General features: G+C 57.6%; 3 protein-coding genes across 3 annotated transcripts in view; 2 read left to right on the plus strand and 1 right to left on the minus strand.

Annotated features, from left to right (window-relative positions):
- Window positions 1-3008: 3008 nt before the first annotated feature.
- On the plus strand, window positions 3009-10480 carry PEAK3 (PEAK family member 3). The gene is made up of 4 exons (XM_050770497.1): window positions 3009-3565; window positions 4065-4150; window positions 6140-6669; window positions 8486-10480. The coding sequence occupies exons 2-4, from the start codon at window positions 4069-4071 to the stop codon at window positions 9293-9295; spliced, it is 1422 nt and encodes a 473-aa protein (XP_050626454.1). The 5' UTR covers window positions 3009-3565; window positions 4065-4068; the 3' UTR covers window positions 9296-10480.
- A 652-nt stretch (window positions 10481-11132) lies between these two features.
- The window catches only part of OAZ1 (ornithine decarboxylase antizyme 1), a 129747-nt gene continuing 121488 nt past the window's right edge, over window positions 11133-19391 (minus strand). Inside the window, 6 exon segments of the mRNA XM_050770746.1 lie at window positions 11133-11646; window positions 11798-11883; window positions 12582-12754; window positions 13013-13099; window positions 13101-13158; window positions 14784-15003. Of these exon segments, the coding sequence (XP_050626703.1) occupies window positions 11510-11646; window positions 11798-11883; window positions 12582-12754; window positions 13013-13099; window positions 13101-13158; window positions 14784-14929 (687 nt within the window). The 5' untranslated portion in view covers window positions 14930-15003 and the 3' untranslated portion in view covers window positions 11133-11509.
- The window catches only part of PLEKHJ1 (pleckstrin homology domain containing J1), a 42513-nt gene continuing 35585 nt past the window's right edge, over window positions 12464-19391 (plus strand). The window contains exon 1 of the mRNA XM_050770710.1: window positions 12464-12468. The gene's annotated coding sequence lies outside the window, so the exon portion shown is untranslated. The remainder of the gene's footprint in view (window positions 12469-19391) is intronic.

Below are 19391 nucleotides of genomic sequence, written 5' to 3' on the forward strand. Positions count from 1 at the left end.
CTGGCGACAGAGTGAGACCCTGTCTCAAACCAAACAGGCATTTTTCTCCGAAAGGCCAAAGTCATGTGAAATCCATCAGCATGTGGCCCCCCTGCCCCGTGCTGGGCAATGCTGGAGACCCAGAGAGAATGTGGTCCCAGCTCCCGCAGCTCAATAAGGGCCTCTCAAATGAAGGGACAACTGTAGGATCTGGAGGGGCCTGATCCAGAGGCCACACCACACTATGAACTTTTTTCTTTTTTTTTTTTGAGACAGAGTTTCACTCTTGTTGCCTGGACTGGAGTGCATTGGCACAATCTTGGCTCACTGCAACCTCTGCCTCCTGGGTTCAAACGATTCTCCTGCCTCAGCCTCCTGAGTAGCTGGGATTACAGGCGCAGGCTACCACGTCTGCCTAATTTTGTATTTTTAGTAGAGACAGGGTTTCACCACGTTGGCCAGGATGGTCTCGATCTCTCGAACTCAGGTGATGTGCCCGCCTCGGCCTCCCAAAGTGCTGAGATTACAGGCATGAGCCACCATGCCCAGCATTTTTTTTTTTTTTTTTTTTTTTTTTTTTTTTTTGAACTCAGTGGCCGGATCTGCTCACTGCAAGTCCGCCTCCCGGGTTCCCGCCATTCTCTGCCTCAGCCTCCCAAGCTGGGACTGCTGCTAGTTTTTTTTTGATTTTTTTAGTACACCGTGTTAGCAGGATATGAGCCACCATGCCTCCCAGTGCTGGGATTACAGGCTTGAGCCACCGCGCCCGGCCTTTTTTTTTTTTTTTTTTTTTTTTTTTAATGGAGTCTTGCTGTGTCGCCCAGGCTGGAGTGCAGTGGTGGGATCTCAGCTCACTGCAACCTCTGCCTCCCAGGTTCAGGTGATTCTCCTGCCTCAGCCTCCAGAGTAGCTGGGATTATGGGTACCCACCTCCATGCCCGGCTAATTTTTTGTATAGGCATTTGACCAGCTTTTGCATCATTTTAAACTCCGTGCCCTGGCCAGGCGCAGTGGCTCACGCCTGTAACCCCAGCACTTTGGGAGGCCGAGGTGGGCAGGTCACCTGAGGTCAGGAGTTTGAGACCAGCCTGGCCAACATGGTGAAACCCTAACTCTACTAAAAATAATAATAATACTAATGCAAAAATTAGCCAGGTATGGTAGCCGGTGGCTGTAGTACCTTGGGAGCCTGAGGCAGGAGAATTGCTTGAACCCGGGAGGCAGAGGTTGGAGTCAGCCAAGATTGCGCCACTGCACTCCAGCCTGGGCGACAGAGTGAGACTCCACCTCAAAAATAAATAAACAAAATAAAAACTAACCAGGCATGGTGGTGCACGCCAGTGGTCCTGGCTACTCAGGAGGCTGAGGTGGGAGGATCACTTGAGCCCAGGAAGCAGAGGCTGCCGCGAGCTATGATCACACCACTGCACTCCAGCCTGGGCGACACAGTGTAGGTGACGGAGCGAGACCCTGACTCAAAGAAAAAAAAGTATGGCATGGGACCCACTCAAAGGATGTTCATAAGGGAAAGGTAGTCTCCTTCCTCTCCTTCCCTTTCTTAGGGGATTGGGGGAGGCCAGGGGGACTCAGCAGTGGCTCTGTGGACCTCTGCTCCCAGCCTCGAGCTGCTGTGTGACCCTGGATGGAGCCCATATTGTCTCTGGGCCCATTTCCTTCAGGGAAATGGGATCGGGAACCCCTCATGAAACACACTCAATCTTTGCTGCAAGAACATCTTTGGGGCCGGGCAGGTTGGCTCACACCTGTGATCCTAGCACTTTGGGAGGCCGAGGCAGTGCAGCAGGACGAACCGCAGACAAAACTCCTTAGACACTGGATTAAAGAAGGAAGTGGATTATTCGGCCGGGAGCATCGGCAGACTTGCGTCTTAAGAGCCGAGCTCCCCGAAAAAGACATTCTTGGCCTTTTTAAAGGCTCACAAGTTTAAAGGGTCCATGTGAAAGGGTCGTGATAAATCGAGCAAATGTGGGGAACGTGACTGGGGACTACAGGCATGAGCTAACAGACCAAAAAGTTTTACAATGCTTTTTCCATACAGTGTCTGGAATTTACAGACAACACAAGTAGTTTAGGTCAGGGGTCAATGTTATTATTATTACTTTCTTTTTTTCTTTTTTTTTTTTTGAGACGGAGTCTCGCTCTGTCGCCCAGGCTGGAGTGCAGTGGCGCGATCTCGGCTCACTGCAAGCTCTGCCTCCTGGGTTCACGCCATTCTCCTGCCTCAGCCTCCCGAGTAGCTGGGACTACAGGCGCCCGCCACCACGCCCGGCTGATTTTTTGTATTTTTAGTAGAGACGGGGTTTCACCGTGTTAGCCAGGATGGTCTCGATCTCCTGACCTCGTGATCCGCCTACCTCAGCCTCCCAAAGTGCTGGGATTATAGGCGTGAGCCACCACGCCCCGCCTATTATTACTTTTTTTAACTCCTAGGGCCGGATGGTTTTGCCAAGGTTGTCTGGCTATTTATCTTTACTTTTGTTTCTTTCTAACTGTTTGCTTTGTCTCTCTCCTCCTGTCTTGTGAACTAGGCAAGGTGAGGGGAGGAGGGCAGCAGGAGGAGTAGTGGGCTCCTTCCCTAGCCAGAGGATCGCCCCAGGAGTTCGTTGCAGGCTGCAGTGAGCTGCGATTGCCCCACTGCGCTCCAGCCCGGGCAACAGTGTGAGACCCTGTCTCCAAAAAAAAAAAAAAAAAGAAGACAGTTTTGACAGGCACACACTTCAGCTGGAATTTCACCCCGCGTCTGCTTTTCCTTGGGTTTTTTCCATTCTTGATTTTTCCATTTATGGTGATTTTATCTACAACGTCTTTTCTAAATAAATGCATCGAGGCAGTGAGGAAGGGGGAAGGGGGAAAGTGAGCCGATTCCGTGTTTTCAAAGAGAAATCCAGCAGGCGGGGCTGTTACCAGGCGGGATGCGGGAGACGCTTTTCTTTATTGGCCAGAGCACGGAGAGGGGCGGGGATTTGTCCACAGTCACACAGCCAGGCGCGGCAGAGCCGGGAGGGTCCTCGCCCACACTCCGCATTCGGGGGCCCTGGGATCGGGCAGGGGGCCGCTGGGGGCTCCTCAAGATGCTGCCACAGGAGGGGAGGCGGTTCCCGGGGAAGTGAAACCCACAGACCCCACTTTCACCTTCTCCAGGGACAGCCGTCACCACGTTCTGTGCCCTCCCTACGGTGGGCCAGCTCTGCCCCTCTGCCCATCTCACAGGGCTCCTCACTGCCCCTACCCCAGCCTGGCCTCTGAGGCTGTCAGCCCTGGTGCTATTGACTTTCAGATCCCACCTCCTGGTCTCCGTCCGGGCTGTTCCCTCCGCCCGGGATGCTGTTCCCGGCTACATCCTGTCCTCTGAGGGCGGGCAGGGGAGGGGGCGGCCGCAGTTGGTGGGGAAGTGTTGCCGAAATGCCCCCGCCCCACCCCGGGCTGCGGTCTGACAGTTGGCCGGACGTTTTCCTGTCAGCTGCCGGCGCTAGGTCAGACCCCTCCTGCGAGGCCAGGGGCTGTGGCCATTGGGAGTTCGTCCCCCAGGACCCCTCCTCCCCCAGAGGGCACGCCAGTCTTGAAGGTAGGGGGCTCCTGGAGCAGGGAGCTGGACAGAAGCGGTTACTTTTTCAGGTTGGGATCTGGGCGGGGGTGGGTTGGGGCCTGGCTGCCGACAGCAACCGCACAGCTGAGCCCTCAGGGAGGAGGCCTGAGTGTGGATCCCTGGGTCCCTGGACACTGTCTCCCCCACAACTGACCCCCAAAGACCTGTTCTCAGGCTGAACATTCTGTCCCCATCCCAAATGTGCAGTGGGGGTTCCTTCCCACTGCCTGGAAGATTGATGGATGACACACCTGCCTCATGATTGAGGAAGTAGGCCCAGAGAGGGCAGGAAACGCACTCGGGATCACACAGCAGGGTCAAAACTGGACAAGGGAGTGGAGTGTGGGTGCCCCTGTTCTCACCAAGGGCCCTGGAGCAGGGGGCCTCAACGGTCTCCCATGCTGTAGCACTCACGGACCCCTCCCATGTCGCCCTGTGCGTGCGCCACCCCACCACGCCCCGTCTGACCTTCCCCCAGCAACATGAGCAGCCCGGAGACTCCCACAGAGCCCCCCGAGCCCGACGACCCCACCTGGTCGACTCAGCCCACATATAGCAACCTCGGTGAGCAGCTCCCCGGGGAGCCCTGGGCCGGGGGCGTGCAGGGAGCGGCAGGGGGTGGAGGACACCGTGGCCTCTGGGAACAGCAGCAGTTGGTAAAATGAGTGACCTCAGGAAGGCCCGGAGTGGGCGAGGGCTGAAAAATAACCTGTGGGTTGGTGGGCGGGGTGTGTTGGCTCATGCCTGTAATCTCAGCACCTTGGGAGGCTGAGGCGGGTGGATCCCTTGAGTCCAGGAGACCAGCCTGGGCAACATAATGAGACCCCCCCAATCTCTACAAAAAAAAATAATAATAATAAGATGGACATGGTGTCAAGCGCCTGCAGTCCCAGCTACTGGGGAGGCTGAGGCAGGAGGATCCCTTGAGCCCAGGAGGTCAAGGCTGCAGTGAGCCATGAAATGGAAAAAAATATATACCATTAAAAAGAGAGAGGGGCTGGGCACGGTAACTCATGCCTGTAATCCCACCCTTTAATCCCAGCACTTTGGGAGATCAAGGAGGAGGATCACTTGAGGCCAGGAGTTCAACACCAGCCTGGCCAACATGGCAAAACCAGTCTCTGCTAAAAATACAAAAATTAGTGGCCGGGCGCGGTGGCTCAAGCCTGTAATCCCAGCACTTTGGGAGGCCGAGACGGGCGGATCACGAGGTCAGGAGATCGAGACCACCCTGGCTAACACGGTGAAACCCCGTCTCTACTAAAAAATACAAAAAAACTAGCCGGGCGAGGTGGCGGGCGTCTATAGTCCCAGCTACTCGGGAGGCTGAGGCAGGAGAATGGCGTAAACCCGGGAGGCGGAGCTTGCAGTGAGCTGAGATCCGGCCACTGCACTCCAACCTGGGCGACAGAGCGAGACTCCGTCTCAAAAAAAAAAAAAAAAAAATACAAAAATTAGCCAGACATGGTAGTGGACGCCTGTAATTCCAGCTACTCGAGAGGCTGAGACAGGAGACTTCCTTGAACCTGGGAGGCAGAGGTTTCAGGGAGCCAAGATTGAGCCACTGTACTCCAGCCTGGGCGACAGAGGGAGACTCTATCTCAAAAAAAAAAAAGGCCGGGTGCGATGATTCAAGCCTGTAATCCTAGCACTTTAGGAGGCTGAGTCAGGCAGATCGCCTGAGGTCAGGAGTTTGAAACCAGCCTGGCTAATATGGTGAAACCCCATCTCCACTACTAAAAATACAAAAATTAGCCGGGCATAGTGGCGGGTGCCTGTAATCCCAGCTACTCGGGAGGCTGAGGTGGGAGAATCGCTTGAACCCAGGAGACAGATGTTGCAGCGAGCCGAGATTGGGCCACTGCACTCCAGGCTGGGCGATAGAGCAAGACTTAAAAAAAAAAAAAGCCAGAGAGACACCTGCCCAAAGTCACAGAGGTAAGAGTAGGAGTCGCTGAGTGCTGGGTGGCACCATTCTCTGAAACTGATCCATCCTCCTATGAGCTTCAGTTTCCTCTTCTGTAAGCTCTGTCCCCCAGACTGGAGTGCGGTGGCGCAATCTCGGCTCACTGCAAGCTCCGCCTCCCAGGTTCAAGCCATTATCCTGCTTCAGCCTCCCGAGTAGCTGGGACTACAGGCGCCCGCCACCACGCCTGGCTAATTTTTTGTATTTTTAGGAAAAGACGGGGTTTCACCGTGTTAACCAGGATGGTCTCGATCTCCTGACCTCGTGATCCTCCCGCCTTGGCCTCCCAAAGTGCTGGGATTACAGGCGTGAGCCACCGCGCCCGGCCGCGTCTGGCAAATTTGTTTAAATTTTTGCAGAGAGAGGGTCTCACTAGGTTGCCCAGGCTGGTCTCAGACCCTAAGTTCCAGTGATCCTCCTGCCTCGGCTTCCACCTTCCTAAGTGCTGGGATTACAAGCATGAGCCACCGGCGCCCAGCCTTATTACTTCCATGTTAGAGATGGGGAAACCGAGACTGAGAGGTGGAGTCACGTGTCCCGTTCCCATTCCGCCTGTCTTCAGCCCTCCCCACTGTCTCTCCCTGCAGGTGAGATCCGTGCCCACCTGCTGCCCTCCAAGGCCTGCCGCCCCCGGACCCCTGGGTCCTGCTCCACCGACCCACAGCCCCTGCCCCCACCCCTGCCCAAGAAAATCCTAACCCGGACCCAGTCACTGCCCAACCGCAGGACCTCCCATGCCAGCTCCATCCAAGTACAGCTGCCTCGGAGGCCCTTTCTGGGGTCCCACAGTGTGGACAAGAGCCAGGCTGAGGTGGGACCAGCTTGTCCCCCTGCAGAGCTGACCTTTGGCCTGACTGATGCCCCGCTGGGCCTCTCTCTCCGCAATCTGCACAGTCCAGAGGCTGTGCACGCTGCATTGGCTGCCCGGCAGCTGCAGGGCCTCCATGCCATCTATGCCCGGCTCCGTGCCCGGTTCATGGGGGGCCACCCCGGGCCCTGCCGCCCTGGCCACGGCTTCCGCCTCCTGGACAGCTCGCCCTGCGCAGAGAGCGGGGATGCCCTGTACTACCGCGTGGTACGCGTGCATGACGACGCCTGGCACATCCTGGTCGCCAAGGTGAGACCCACGGCCCCACCTTCTCTGAGGTGTCCCCAGTGTCCCATCTTAGGCATAACTCAGGGCTTGTTTCGCTTGGCCTTTCTGTGAGTCAGTTCTCTCACTGCTGTAAAGAAATACTGGAGCCCAGCGCTCACACCTGTCATCCGAGCACTTTGGGAGGCCACAGCGGGCGGATCACGAGGTCAGGAGATCGAGACCATCCTGGCTAACACGGTGAAACCCCCGTCTCTACTAAAAATACAAAAAATTAGCCAGGCGTGATGGCGGGCACCTGTAGTCCCAGCTACTTGGGAGGCTGAGGCAGGAGAATGGCATGAACCTGGGGGGCAGTGAGCCAAGAATGCGCCACTGCACTCCAGCCTGGGCAACAGAGTGACTCTGTTTCAAAAAAAAAAAAAAAAGACTGGGCAGCACAGTGGCTCACGCCTGTAATCTGAACACTATGGGAGGCCAAGGCGGGCAGATCATGAGGTCAGGAGTTCGAGACCAGCCTGGCCAACATAATGAAACTCTGTCTCTACTAAAAATACAAAAATTAGCCAGGCGTGGTGGTGTGCGCCTGTAGTCCCAGCTACTTGGAGGCTGAGGCAGGAGAATCGCTTGAACCCGGAGGTGGGGGTTGCAGTGAGCCGAGACTGCACCACTGTATTCCAACCTGGGAGACAGAGTGAGACTCTGTCTCAAAAAAAAAAAAAAAAAAAAAGTAAGGAAAAGAAAAAAAGGAATACTGGAGACTGGGTCATTTATAGAGAAATGAGCCTTAACTGGCTCATGTTTCTGGTGGCTTCTGCTTCTGGAGAGGCCTCAGGAAGCTTCCAGTCATAGTGGAATGCGAAGCGGGAGCAGCCATCTCATATGGTAGGAGCAGGAGGAAGGGAGGGAGGAGGTGCCACGCACCTTTACACAGCCGGATCTCACGAGAACTCACGCGCTATCCCAACGACAGTGCCAAGGAGGATGGTGCTGAGCCATTCATGATAAACCACCCCCAAGATCCAGCCACCTCCCACCAGATCCCACCTCCAACACTGGGGATTACAATTGGCCATGAGATTTGGTGGGGACACAGATCCAGACCATATTAGACTTGTTTATTTTGCAACTAACACGTGAATCAACACAGTTAACCCAGGAAACCCTGTTTCTAAAGTGTGGGGCCATGGATATGGCCTTGGAGCCCTCGTCAAAGCCCCTCCCACACCTCTCTGGCCGGGGATCTGTTTTTTTTGTTGTTGTTTTTGTTGTTGTTGTTGTTGTTTTTTTTTTTTTTTTTGAGACAGAGTCTCACTCTGTTGCCCAGGCTGGAGTGCAGTGGTGCGATCTCCGCTCACTGCAACCTCCGCCTTCCGGGTTCAAGCGATTCTCTCATCTCAGCCTCCGAAGTAGCTGGGATTACAGGCGCGCCACCACGCCCAGCTAGTTTTGTATTTTTAGAGAGACGAGCGTTCCCTGTGTTGACCAGGCTGGTCTCGAACTCCTGACCTCAGCGATCCCCCTGCCTCCCAAAGTGCTGGGATTACAGGCATGAGCCACCGTGCCCGGCCCAGGAATCTGCTTTCGAACTCATTGCCCAGGGACACTGCCACCATCTTCTTCCCTGGCTTAATTTTCCTAAAAGCCCTTACTGGTGACTGACTACCCAATTAACATCGACCTCCTGCTGCTGGAGGGATGCGGGCAGTCTCCCACCCCCAGCCATAGTGGGGGCAGTTTGGGGGTGTGCGGGGGAGACTTCGTGGCAGGTGGCTCTGGGGCGGGCCGTGCTGGTGGGGGGCCCAGTGATTCAGGCCCCTTCACCCCCTCTGCCTTGCAGGTGCCCAAGCCTGGGGCGGACGTGCCCCACCCGTGGGGCCTGGAGCTGCAGGCCTCCCTGTCTCCACACTTCAATCTGCAGGGGTTGTGTGGCGTGGTGCCTGAAGGCACACTGCCCGGGGCGCCCTGGAGAGGCGCGGTGGCGCTGGCAGCGGAGGTGCCGGAGCGCACGGTGGCGCAGTGGCTGGTGGAGGCCTGCACGCAGCCGCCGGAGGAGTTCGTGTGGGCCGTGGCCCTGGTGCTGCTGCAGCTGAGCGCGGCCCTGGAGTTCCTGGAGGCGTGGGGCGCGGCCCTGGTCGAGTTGCGGCCAGAGAACTTGTTGCTGGCGGCACCTCGGGGCTGTGCGGCGACTGGGCACCCGCGCCTACTCCTCGCTGACTTTGGCCGCGTCTGTCTGCAGCCCCCCGGACCCCCGGGCTCCCCGGGCCCCCACGCGCCGCAGCTGGGCAGCCTCCTCCGCGAGATGCTCGGCCTTGCTGCGCCCTCGACCACGCCTTTGACCGCGGGCCTGGAGCGCCTGGCAGCACAGTTGACCCGCTTGCAGCCCTCGGCGTCCCGGACGCGGGGCGCGCTGCAGGCGCTGCTCTGGGGGCCGGGGCTTGAGGTGCGCGGCCGCGGAGCACCGCTCGGTCCCTGGCTCAGGGCGCTCGGGCCCTGGCTGCGGTTGCGCCGTGGGCTGCTGGTCCTGCGCCTGGCAGAGCGGGCCGCAGGTGGGGAAGCGCCCAGCCTCGAGGACTGGCTGTGTTGCGAATACCTGGCCGAGGCCACCGAGTCCTCTATGGGCCAGGCCCTGGCGCTGCTGTGGGACTGAACCCAACCCAGGGCGAACACACCTGGTCCAGGCCTGCCCAGGAGGCAGGGCTGGGGCTGTCAGCGTCTCTATGATCGCCAAGACGACCTCCTCCTGCAGAGTCCAGGGACGCAGCAGAAAGAGCAGCGCCCCCCTCCAGAGTCTCCCCTCTCGTGCTGGCGATGTGGGTCAAGGGCTTCCCAGGAGTGCAGCTACCCCTCCAGGGCTGGGGGCTGGCCAGCGCCTCCTGTGTGGGCAGCAGCTGTCTGAAGCCAGGGCCCCCAGGCCGCTTCCAGGTGTGGACACCCCCGCTGATCAGTGTCTCTCTGTATTCCACCTTCCCCAGCAGCCAGGGCGCTTTTCCGCGGTGGGTCCTGTCATTGCCTCCCTGAGAGGCCAATGCCGGGACCAGAGCATTCCTGGCCCTGGAGCACCCCCTTGTGCTGAAGACGGCCAGCGATTTTGGGCATGTCCCTAGTGGAGAATTGCTTGGTGGTGACACAGGAAGGGAAGGCTCCCTGGGACCTTAGACACCCAGCTCATCTCAGAGGCGTCTGGACTCACCATCCCTAAAACAGTCCCCGCGGTTCCCTGCCACCTCCCCACAATCCCTCTGCGCCCACCCTGCCTCCCTTCCTGTTCCTCCATGACACACTAACTTGTTTCCCACCCCCAAGCATCTGTGCAGGCTGTTCCCTCTGCCATACTGTTCCAGTTCCACTTGATCTAAACAAATAAAGGTGCCCCCTCTGGGCCCTCCTAGCTCCTTACCCTTCGTTCTCCGCCCACTCCCAGGAGCGTTTATTCCTCTGTTACTGTCCCCAATGCTGTGAGTTCCCTGGGGGCAAAGGCCAGGCTTGGCACACGGTAGGGGCTCACTTAATACTGCAGGATGATGGAATAAACAGTCACAGAGGAGACTCACTGGAGGGGAATGCAGTCTTTATGCCTCTGACACACTGCACTGCACTTGCCTGTGGCCTCCTTCCTGGAGACTCACAGTTGCCCTTCCATTCCATTCCCCATGGCAGTCCTGGGAGGATCTTTCCAACCCCAGATATGAGGTCCCTCTCCAGCTCAAACACCTCCCATGGCTCCCCAGTGCCTGAGAATACATACAGGTCTCTTCCAAAGTCTCCTCAGTCTCCAACCCCATGTCATTTATCCCTGGAGGTACTTTCCGGCCTCTACGCCTTTGCCCAAGTTGTTTTTAGCTCCCTCTACTCTGGTTCAGACTCCTATTCATCCTCCAGCGCCTCAGCTCTAACGCCCCTTCTCTGCACTTGCACTGCCCAAATGAGCTGGGAGTGTCTGTGTTCACATCTATCCTCCCAGCCGACCCCACCATGCTCAAACGGCTGAATATCCCCCGCCCCCGCTCGCCAAGGCTACAATCTCTTCCAGCGCCTTTCCTCCTCTTTCCAACCGGTTTCCCGGCCAGGCCTGGCCCTGACTTTCCGGGTGATGCTCCCAGATGCGGCCGGCAGGTGGCGCAGCGCCGCGCAAACGGCGGGGGTCGCAGACCCGGAAGTGCTCCTGCCCTGAACGGCGCTGCAGGTCAACGGGGGCGGCCAGTAACACGGTGACCCAAAGGAGTCGGGAACAGACATGCCCATGTGCAGGCCCAGGCTGGGGCGGAAGGGGACGCGATGCAGGAAGGGGCTCCAAGCGAACAGTGGCAAGGCTGACGCCAAGCTCAGGGCCCAGGCCTGCCAGCCCAGGGGGTCTCCTCCGTGGGAGGGGTCCTGCAGCTGCCCTGGTGACAAGTCCCCTGCGACCCCTCTACCCAGGGCCCTCTGTGGTCCCAGGCACTCCTCCCACCAGCCCCCGGCGTCACCACCACGGAGCCATGTGCATGGGGTGTAATCACTTTATTGGTTTTCGGAGAGCAATAGAGGGGATTAATACCTAATCTTTCCAAGTTAAAAGACTAAGACTGTTTCCAAAAGACTCCAAATAAGAAACTTCTCCTCAAAGTACAAGGATAATCTGAATCATCTTAAACCAGCAATAAAAAAGTAAAATATAAATTTTTATTTAGAATTAAAGCAAATACTTCAGTATCACAAACACAATATTAAACTTCAAGAAATATACGCTAATTTGGAGTGAGCATTTATTTGCACAATTACAACATGCGGACAAACCCAGGCGAGATGAGCGAGTCTACGGTTTCCACCCACCCGGCTGACAAGGGGTGGCCCCAGAGGCCGGATGCCCAGCCCCCAGGCGGCCCTACTCCTCCTCCTCTCCCGAAGACTCTCTCTCGAACGTGTAGGCCATGAAGCAAGCGTCGGGTCTCTTGGGGACAAGGGGATGCCCCGGTCTCACAATCTCAAAGCCCAAAAAGCTGAAGGTTCGGAGCAAGGCGGCTGTGGGGGAGAAGCCGTCAGAAACCCCACCACCCAGGAGCCCCCACCCGCCCCCCGCACCCCCGCCGGGAGACCACGCCTGCGGGCTGAAAATGAAGGTGCATGGCAGGTGCCCCCACACACCCTGCTGCAGGCGATGAGGATCACCTACCTCTGTCCTCGCGGTTCTTGTGGAAGCAAATGAAGACATGGTCGGCTCGCAGCTGCTCCTCAGCAAATTCCAGGAGAACTGCAAAGCTGCAGCGCGTGTCAGTGTCTTGGCTAGCCCGACCCGCCCACCTACCTCCTGGGCCTCAGCAGCTACCCTGAAGCCCGCTCTACTCCAGGGTCCCCCTGGGGCCTAGATCGTTCTCTGGGTGGGGCCGTCCTGACACCGCAGTGGTGAGCAGCACCGCTGCACCCACCCACGTGCATGCCCCGGGACAGAAAGGCTGTCAGACACTGCCCGGCATCCCCTGGAGGGTGGAATCCCAGGGTACAAACTTGGAACGCGCTTTTTAAAAAGAGACCCCAGAACGGGCGCGGTGGCTCACGCCTGTAATCCCGCACTTCGGGAGGCCGAGGTGGGCGGATCAAGGGGTCAGGAGTTTTGAGACCAGCCTGGCCAACACAGCGAAACCTCGTCTCTACTAAAAACACAAAAATTAGCTGAGCATGGGTGGCGGGCGCCTGTAATCCCACCTACTCGGGAATTTGAGGCAGGAAAATCACTCGAACCCGGAAGGCGGAAGTTACAGTGAGCCTGAGATCATGCCATTGCACTCCAGCCTGGGCGACAAGAGCAAGACTCCCTCTCAAAAAAAAAAAAAAAAAGGGGGGGGGCCATCCCAACCCATACAGCGATGGTGGCCCCCATATTTGCTGCCTGAAGGCAGTGCCCTCCCTCATCTGTCCCTGCCCCCCTGGGTAAGCACCCCCCCCGTCCCCGCCCTCACCTGTCCTTGCTCCCCTCAGGCAGCGCGCCGCCCGGGATCTCGATGTAGAGGCTGCCTCCACTCAGCACTGTTCGCCAGTTAATGCGTTTGGCGTCTGTGAGCCTGGACTGGACGTTGAGAATCCTCGTCTTGTCGTTGGACGTTAGTTCCTCTGTTACATTCAGCCGATCATCCTGTCCGGGGGACGGTGCAGCGTAATTCAGAACCCCGACTCACCCCACGGGCAAGAGACCGGCAGCGCTAAGGCTTGGACCTAAGCCGTGTTCAGCTCAAGCAAGGCCTGGGCTGCAGGAGACTGTGCGCCCTCTCTGATGAAACTCAGAAGGCTTCCCAGGATTAAATTCAATCACAGGTACCGGCAGCGAAGTGCACAACAAGTGCCAGCGGCCCCAGAGCAGCCCCAGCCCCGCCCACCCCAGCGCCGTACTCACGGAGTAGAATAAGTTAGCTGAAAGATTGTGATCCCTCTGACTATTCCCTCGCCCACCTGGGATCTTCAGGGGTGGGTGAGGGGCATCAGGAGCACCACCGAGGCCCCGGACCCGGGTTACTACAGCAGCGGAGGGAGACCCTGGAACTGAAGGCAGATGCGATCACCAGGCAGCGCCAGGTTCCCGGCGGAGACCCCTCCAGGGCGCCCGGACGGTCTTCGGCCGCCCACCCCTGCCCCGGCCAGAAGACCCCACCCCGCCCAGGCTGGGGCCCACCCGGCCCCACGCCCCCGGGGCTTCCCAAGGGCAGCTCCAACGCCTACCCCAAGCACCTACAACGGCATCGATCACTGAGCCCCGACGTCTTGGGCGGCGCCGCCCGGAATAGCCCAACCCTCCCAGGGCGGGGGGGGGGTCCCTTCCCCTCACGTAGCCCCGCCGGGACAGAGCCTCACCCCCCCGCCACCGCGCCAGCCGGCGCTTCCCCTTTTCAGCTCGGCCGCGGCTTCCCCTTTCCACCCTGCACTGCGGTCAGAATCTGGAACCCTTGCTTGTCCCCGCGAGGAGGGGGCGGGCCTGGCCTGACCTCGCGGAGGACGCGCCCCGCTACTGCTCCTGGCCGCCCCCCGCCCGCCCCCGCTCCGGGCCCGGGCCCTCCCGGTTGCGTCATCTAGGCAGACGCGGCCCCGCGCCCCGGGGGAGATTTTCACTATCGCGCAGCCGGCAGCGCCAGCAGCCATTTGCTGCGCGATGTAAACAGGCCCCAAAGTTGCCTCCATTTTGCACGGCCCCCAAACCGTGGCACCGCCAGCACCGCAGCCCAACTTCCCGATTCCCGGGACTCAGCGACGCCCACCTCGGGAGACGCACTCGTGGAAGCTCGACCGAAACCCCGCGGGCTCCCCCACAATCGCAGCTGGCACCCGCGTCCCCTGAAACGGGACGCGTCGTCCCGGGAGGCTGCGGGGGACTTCCCAGGGCGCTGTCGGGTTGTCCGAATGCGCGACCCCCGGCTCCCCGACGGCCCCCGCGGAGAACAACTGGGTGCCGTCTACGTGCGCGGCCTCGCCCCGCGCGTCCCCGGCCATCCAGACCGACTCGCTCTGGGGCGAAAAACGGGGCCCACGAAGTCGGTTGCGTGCGGGGGCCACATCGAGGCGCAGGAGACCCACGGGAGCTCGTCCGCCGCGAAGCGCTCCCCGCTCCGGCAGCGCACGCTCAACGGCCGGGACCGAAAAGTGCAGATTCACCGGCCCTGCGGGCCCTGCCTGGCCTCGGACCAGCCCCCCAAGGCCGACCCCGCCCCCAACCAGATTGCCCCATCCTGCGCCTCCCAAATCCGTCCAGCTCGCACACCCCTCCTCCAAACCGAATTTCCAGTCTGCGTCCCCCAAATCCAACTCTCTCCCCTCCTCCAAAGCCGAGCCCCATCCTGCGAACCCCAAAAAACACACAAGCCTCCCCCACATTCCCCGTCCTGCGCCCAAATCCGACCTCCGACTCATGCCCCACCCCCAAATCAGGCGCCCCGGACGGCGCCTCTCAAATACAACTCCGCACCCGTGACCCCCAAACCCGACCCAAAAGCGCTGCCAAGGCCGGGGGGACCTCCAGGCCCGCCCTGCCCCTACCTCGTCCCCAGCACGACTCTGGCCTTAACAAAGGGGCGGATCTCGCGCGCCGGGGACCTATCTGGCGCCCCGAGGACGGCCCCCCGCGGGCCTGCGCGGCCGGCGCTTCTGGAAGCTTCGGACGGGGGCGGGGCGCTCACCTCTCACTGCTGCTGCCTCCGCGGCTGTGCAGGCTTAGAAGCGGCATGGTGCGGCTGGCGTGGATGGTGGCGCTGGGTTTATCCCCTTCCTTCTCTCTGGCGAAGCAGTGGCTATTGAGGATCCGCTGCAGGGAGGATTTCACCATCCGGCCGCTGGGGTCCGAAACCAGGAAAACCTCCGCTGCGCCTCTCCGCGCCGCCGCCGCTGCTCGCCGTTCGCAAAATGGCGCTGCTGCCGCCGCCCGCCTTTATAGACGCCGCACCCGGGCCACGCCCCCCGCACCGCCTGGAACGCGGCCGCACGAGAGGCAGAGCCGCGGGGCCGCCGGGAAAAACAGTCACGCCCGCCCCTTCCAGCGTCTGATTGGTAGAAGGTAAAGGAAAACGGAGAGGCGCTCTGGAGATTGGTTGGTGAGCCTCGGGCCACGCCCCCTCCCGCGCGCGTCCGTCTGCGGGCGCCCGGGGGCGGGGCTGCCATAGCGCCGGGTACGCGCTGCGCTGGCCCTGAGCCGTCCCCGCCCCCACAACCGTGCCTTGGGGCGTGGGCGGCTCGCTGGGGTCGATTTTCGGGGGTCTCCGAGTGCCCGTTTGTCTGTCGTGGTGCACGTCGCCGTCCCTAGGGTCCCTTCACGCAGCGGGACCCCTCCCCTGGGTAGGCCCCCGGGTATTGGGAGGGGTGTCCAAACGCGCCCATCCTCCCATAGGACAAAATTATTTCCAGTAACTCCTGGTAATCATCGCTACTACTGGTTTTTTTTTTTTTTAATTTGGTCTTGCAGTTCTTAAAATGCTTCCAGTGTTTTTTAAAAAAAGAACTTCCAATGTTAAAGATATTCAAATTTAGTAAAATATTTCGTGTACAATTTGGACTTAAGGCAAAAATTTTACTCCTTGCAGATAAATTCAGATTTTTCCTGTGGAAACTAACACTTACCCTAAGGAAAAACACTACTCCTGGCAGTTAAAATTCAGAAACACATTTCATGTATGAACTAAAATGTGGATCTCCCAAGGAAAAAACGATTTCTTTGGTGGTTAAGTTCGGTAAACTGTTTCGCCTGTTGAGTTAAAATGTGGATTTATCCAGCAAAAATATTTCCCCTCCTGGTTAAACCCAGAAAAAAAATCTCAGGTATGAACTGCAGTTTGCGTTTAGTAAGCAAAGATAGAACTCTTGGCAGTTACATACTGGTACATAGGTTGTGTGTAGACTATGAATTTCGCAAAAAGTTGCCACTTTGCGTGAGGTTTAATAAAATATTTTATATTTCATGTATAAACTAAATTTTGTTCTTACCAAGCAAAAATATTACTTCTGGCAAATCCCGATTTCGTTCATGGTTTTAATTTTGTTTTGTTTGCAACCGGCCTGGCTCTCACCCAGGCTGGAGTGCAGTGGTGCAATCTTGGCTCCGATGCAACTTCCGCCTTCCGGGTTCAAGCGATTCTACTGCCTCAGGCTCCCAACTAGTTGGGATTACAGGTGCCCGCCACCACGCCTGGCTAATTTTTGTATTTTTAGTAGAGATGGGGGTTTCACCATTTTGGCCCAGGCTGGTCTCGAACTCCTGACCTCAGGTGATCCACCTGCCTTGGCCTCCCAAAGTTTGGGGATTACAGGGTGAGCCACCGCGCCCGGCTCAAAAAACAAACAAAAAAAAAAAAACCCCGCCCACACCCTGAGTGGGGAAGGAGAGAGGAGAAGAATCCCAGGTGCTGGGGCCCTCCTGGTTTATACCGTTTGCCCCATTGGGATTTTATCCTGGTGTCTGGTGTGAGCAGAGAACAGACTCTGTTTCAAATAATTAACTCGGGGTCTCCTCCTTCGGCCCCGTGGACATTGGGCTTGGATTGTTCTTTGGGGTGGGGCATCCTGGGCACTGCAGGGTACTGAGCAGCGTCCCTGGCCTACACTCACTCCATGCCAGGAGCACCCCAAGTCATGACAACCAGAAATGTCCCAGACATCACCCAATGTCCCTTGGGGGCAGAATGACACCCCCTAGTTGAGGACTTCCTCTGGGAACTGAGGCAAGAGGGTGCTCGAAATGAACGGGTCACGAGTGCGATTTCCAGAACAGTCACGACCAGGGAACCCCGTCCCTCTGTCCTGATTGCAACAGCTCTCACTTCCTCCTCCTGTCCATCTCTAACTCTGATGGCCGCCTATGCTGTGAGGCTTTTAGAAGGGCCACCCCCACACTGGCCAGGCCACGCTGGATGAACGCCAGGATCAGCAACTGTGCCGTGCTGGCCCACCTGGCCAGGCTCCCCGGGAACCAGGGTGGGAGGTGCTTTGCTGAGAGCTGGGGAGTCTATGACTGGTGAGGGACCCCCAGACAGCAGGGAGAGAAAGAGGCATATCTTTCAAGAGGCTTCAACTGTCTGAAAGGGACAGCAGAGGATGTCGGGTGGTCAAGGATAGAGGGCCCATGCCTGGGTTTTCCTCTGAAATCAAGGTTGAGGGGATAGGGATGCTGGCAGAGGAGGCAGAGTATAACTCTGATTGATTGACTGATTGATTTTTTTTTTTTTTTTTGAGACGGAGTCTAGCTCTGTAACCTAGGCTGGAGTGCAGTGACATAACCTTGGCTCACTGCAACTTCTACCTACAGGATTCAAACGATTTTCCTGCCTCAGCCTCCTGAGAAGCTGGGACTACAGGCATGCACCACCATGCCCGGCTAATTTTTGTATTTTTAGTAGAAACAAAGTTTCACCATATTGGCCAGGCTGATCTCAAACTCCTGACCTCATGATCTGCCTGCCTCCCAAAGTGCTGGGATTACAGTGTGAGCCACCGCGCCCGGCTGATTGATTTTTGAGACAGGGTCTCGCTCTGTCAGCCAGGCTGGAGAGCAAGGGCATGATCTCAGCGGCTCACTGCAACCTCCACTTCCCAGGTTCAAGTGATTCTCCTGCCTCAGCCTCCCAAGTAGCTGGGAACTACAGGCTCACACCACCATGCCCAGTTAATTTTGGAATTTTTAGTAGAGACGGGATTTCACCATATTGGTCAGGCTGGTCTCGAACTCCTGACCTCAGGTGATCCACCCACCTCACCTTTCCAAAGTGCTGGGGTTACAGGCGTGAGCCCCTGCGCTCAGCTGACTCCAATTTAAAAAAGGATATGTGGGCCTGGTATGCACTTTGGGACGCAGAGGCAAAAGAATCACTTGAGGTCAGGAGTTCCAGACCCGTCAGGGCAACATAGCCAGACCCCATCTCTGCAGCAAATTTAAAAATTAGCTGGGCATGGTGGTGCACACCTCTAGTTCCAGCTACTCCAGCGGTGAGGCAGGAGGATCACCTGAGCCAGGGAAGTCAAGGCTGCAGTGAGCAGTGATCTCCCGACTGCAACCTGGGCGACAGAGGGAGACCTTGTCTCTAAAAGAATTATGGGCCGGGCGCGGTGGCTCAAGCCTGTAATCCCAGCACTTTGGGAGGCCGAGACGGGCGGATCACGAGGTCAGGAGATCGAGACCATCCTGGCTAACACAATGAAACCCCGTCTCTACTAAAAATACAAAAAAATTAGCCGGGCATGGTGGCGGCGCCTGTAGTCCCAGCTACTCGGGAGGCTGAGGCAGGAGAATGGCGTGAACCCGGGAGGCGGAGCTTGCAGTGAGCCGAGATCGCGCCACTGCACTCCAGCCTGGGCGACAGAGCGAGACTCCGCCTCAAAAAAAAAAAAAAAAAAAAAAGAATTATAATAATAAGTTAAATAAAATAAAATGGAAACAGGTAAAAATAAAGAAGGATTGGGGCTGGGCATGATGGCTCACGACTGTAATCCCAGCACTTTGGGAGGCTGAAGCAAGAGAATTGCTTGAGCCCAGGAGTTGGAGACCAGCCTAGCCAACATAGCAAGACCCTATCTCTAGGTTCTCACTTCGTTGAGAATTTTAAAAATTTCTAGAAATTTTTTTTTTTTTTTTTTTTGAGACGGAGTCTGGCTCTGTCACCCAGGCTGGAGTGCAGTGGCGTGATCTCGGCTCACTGCAAGCTCCGCCTCCCGGGATCATGCCATTCTCCTGCCTCAGCCTCCTGAGTAGCTGGGACTACAGGTGCCCACCACCGCGCCCGGCTAATTTTTTTGGTATTTTTAGTAGAGACGGGGTTTCACCGTGGTCTCGATCTCCTGACCTTGTCATCCGCCCGCCTCAGCCTCCCAAAGTGCTGGGATTACAGGCGTGAGCCACCGCACCCGGCTAGAATTTTTTTTTTTTTTTTTTTTTTTTTTTTTGAGACGGAGTCTCGCTCTGTCGCCGAGGCTGGAGCGCAGTGGCCGGATCTCAGCTCACTGCAAGCTCCGCCTCCCGGGTTTACGCCATTCTCCTGCCTCAGCCTCCTGTGTAGCTGGGACTACAGGCGCCCGCCACCTCGCCCGGCTAGTTTTTTGTATTTTTTTAGTAGAGACGGGGTTTCACCGTGTTCGCCAGGATGGTCTCGATCTCCTGACCTCGTGATCCACCCGTCTCGGCCTCCCAAAGTGCTGGGATTACAGGCTTGAGCCACCGCGCCCGGCCCTGGCTAGAAATTTTTTAAAAATTAAAAAAATTTGGCCAGGCGTGGTGGCTCACACCTGTAATCCCAGCACTTCGAGAG

Source organism: Macaca thibetana, chromosome 19 (genome assembly GCF_024542745.1).
Source record: "Macaca thibetana thibetana isolate TM-01 chromosome 19, ASM2454274v1, whole genome shotgun sequence".
Lineage (NCBI taxonomy): Eukaryota > Metazoa > Chordata > Mammalia > Primates > Cercopithecidae > Macaca > Macaca thibetana.

Excerpts from the sequence above, each read along its gene's own strand:
- PEAK3 (XM_050770497.1), top strand. The coding sequence starts at position 4,069 with ATGAGCAGCCCGGAGACTCCCACAGAGCCCCCCGAGCCCGACGACCCC. Across the intron at positions 4,151-6,139 it reads GCCCACATATAGCAACCTCG|GTGAGATCCGTGCCCACCTG; the intron begins GTGAGCAGCTCC and ends CTCTCCCTGCAG. Across the intron at positions 6,670-8,485 it reads GGCACATCCTGGTCGCCAAG|GTGCCCAAGCCTGGGGCGGA; the intron begins GTGAGACCCACG and ends TCTGCCTTGCAG.